This window comes from Acanthisitta chloris, unplaced genomic scaffold (genome assembly GCF_000695815.1).
Source record: "Acanthisitta chloris isolate BGI_N310 unplaced genomic scaffold, ASM69581v1 scaffold11813, whole genome shotgun sequence".
Taxonomy (NCBI): domain Eukaryota; kingdom Metazoa; phylum Chordata; class Aves; order Passeriformes; family Acanthisittidae; genus Acanthisitta; species Acanthisitta chloris.
This window is the reverse complement of record NW_008663315.1, coordinates 24,302-25,687: the sequence shown is the minus strand read 5'-3', so window position 1 is coordinate 25,687 and position 1,386 is coordinate 24,302. Positions and strand designations below refer to the sequence as shown.

Sequence of the window (1,386 nt, the reverse complement as noted above, 5' to 3'; positions counted from 1 at the left end):
TTCAGCAGAAAGGGGCCTGCAGAGGTGGCTTCTGTGAGAAGGCACCAGGAACTGCCCCCACGTTGGAGACAAAGCCAGCTCCAGCCAGCTCCAAGACAGACCCACTTGTTCCCAGAACTGAGCCCCTCAGGTAGTGCCCATGGGTAAGCAGATATCCATGCTGCAGACCATGAAGACCCCATGCTGTGGATACACTCTGAAGGAAGATGCTGCCCATGGAAAGGCCCTGATGGGGTCTGCTCCCAACAGACCCTATGGAAAGAAGCCTACACAGGAGCAGCTTTTCTGCCAGGACCTGTGACCCCTGGGGAACTCACACCAGAGCAGCCTGTTCCTGAAGGACTGTACCCTGTGGAAAGCACCCATGCTAGAGCAGACCTTGAAGGAATGCCTCCATGGGACAGACCCAATGCTGGAGTAAGGGAAGAGCATGAGCAAGAAGGAGCAGGAGAGACAAGATGTTATGAGATGACCCCAAGCCCCATTCCTCATCTGCACTGCTTCGTGGGGGTGGAGGTAAAGGAGCTCGGAGTGAAGTTGAGCCTGGGAAGAGGGCTGGAGGCAAGATGCTTTTTAGCTTTGTTTTCATTTCTCATTCTACTCTGTTATTAATTGGCAATAATTATGTCAATCTTCCCCAAGTTAAGTCTGTTTTGTCCATGGTGATAATTAACTAGTGATTTCCCTATCCTTATCTCAACCCATGAGCTTTGCATTTTATTTTCTCCCTCATCTGGCTGAGCAGGAAGAGTGAGAGAGCAGGTGGGTGGGCACCTGGCAGCCAGACAAGGTTAACTGACCACAAATGGACTGGGCCCCAAACTTGGTCAGAACAAACACGATGAAATCCCACTACATATTAGCATCTATTTTTGATGCTGTGACTTCTTTCCTTACCCATAGCGATGTCTGACAACATCCCTGCTCAGTCTCTCTGCCAGGTAAGCCCCAATCCGATCCAGCTTTTCTGGTGCAGAAACTGCATAGAAAGTCAGCTTCTCCATATCAGCTTTAACAAGACCATCCTAAAACAGAAATACCAAATATAAAATAAAAAGGTTCACAGAAAGTATAAAGCTTTTGAAGTGTTTCTCCTTTCGTCTATTTGACATTTAAAGACTTGAGCCTTACAGATGGGAATAAGCTACTGAAAAAAAAACAAAATTTTGAGCAAAACTGTCATTAGCATAGCTGCAAAAATCAGCAGCTTAGAAAAATTATGTAAATATTCTTTAGGAAATAAAGCTACTGTCTTTATCTTTTTTCTCAGGAGGGAAGGGGTATTCTAAAAGAAAGTATTTAGTGAGCATTGTCCCTAATTCTAATTTGAGCTTTAACAAGGCCAAGTGCTGGTCCTGCACTTTAGCCATAACAATCTCACCCAGT

General features: G+C 45.7%; 1 protein-coding gene across 1 annotated transcript in view; it reads right to left on the bottom strand.

Annotated features, from left to right (window-relative positions):
- Nucleotides 1-1,386, bottom strand: part of EFR3A (EFR3 homolog A (S. cerevisiae)) — a 58,169-nt gene that overhangs the window by 50,907 nt on the left and 5,876 nt on the right. The window contains exon 3 of the mRNA XM_009070947.1: nt 898-1,025. Coding sequence (XP_009069195.1) covers nt 898-1,025 — 128 coding nt within the window. The remainder of the gene's footprint in view (nt 1-897; nt 1,026-1,386) is intronic.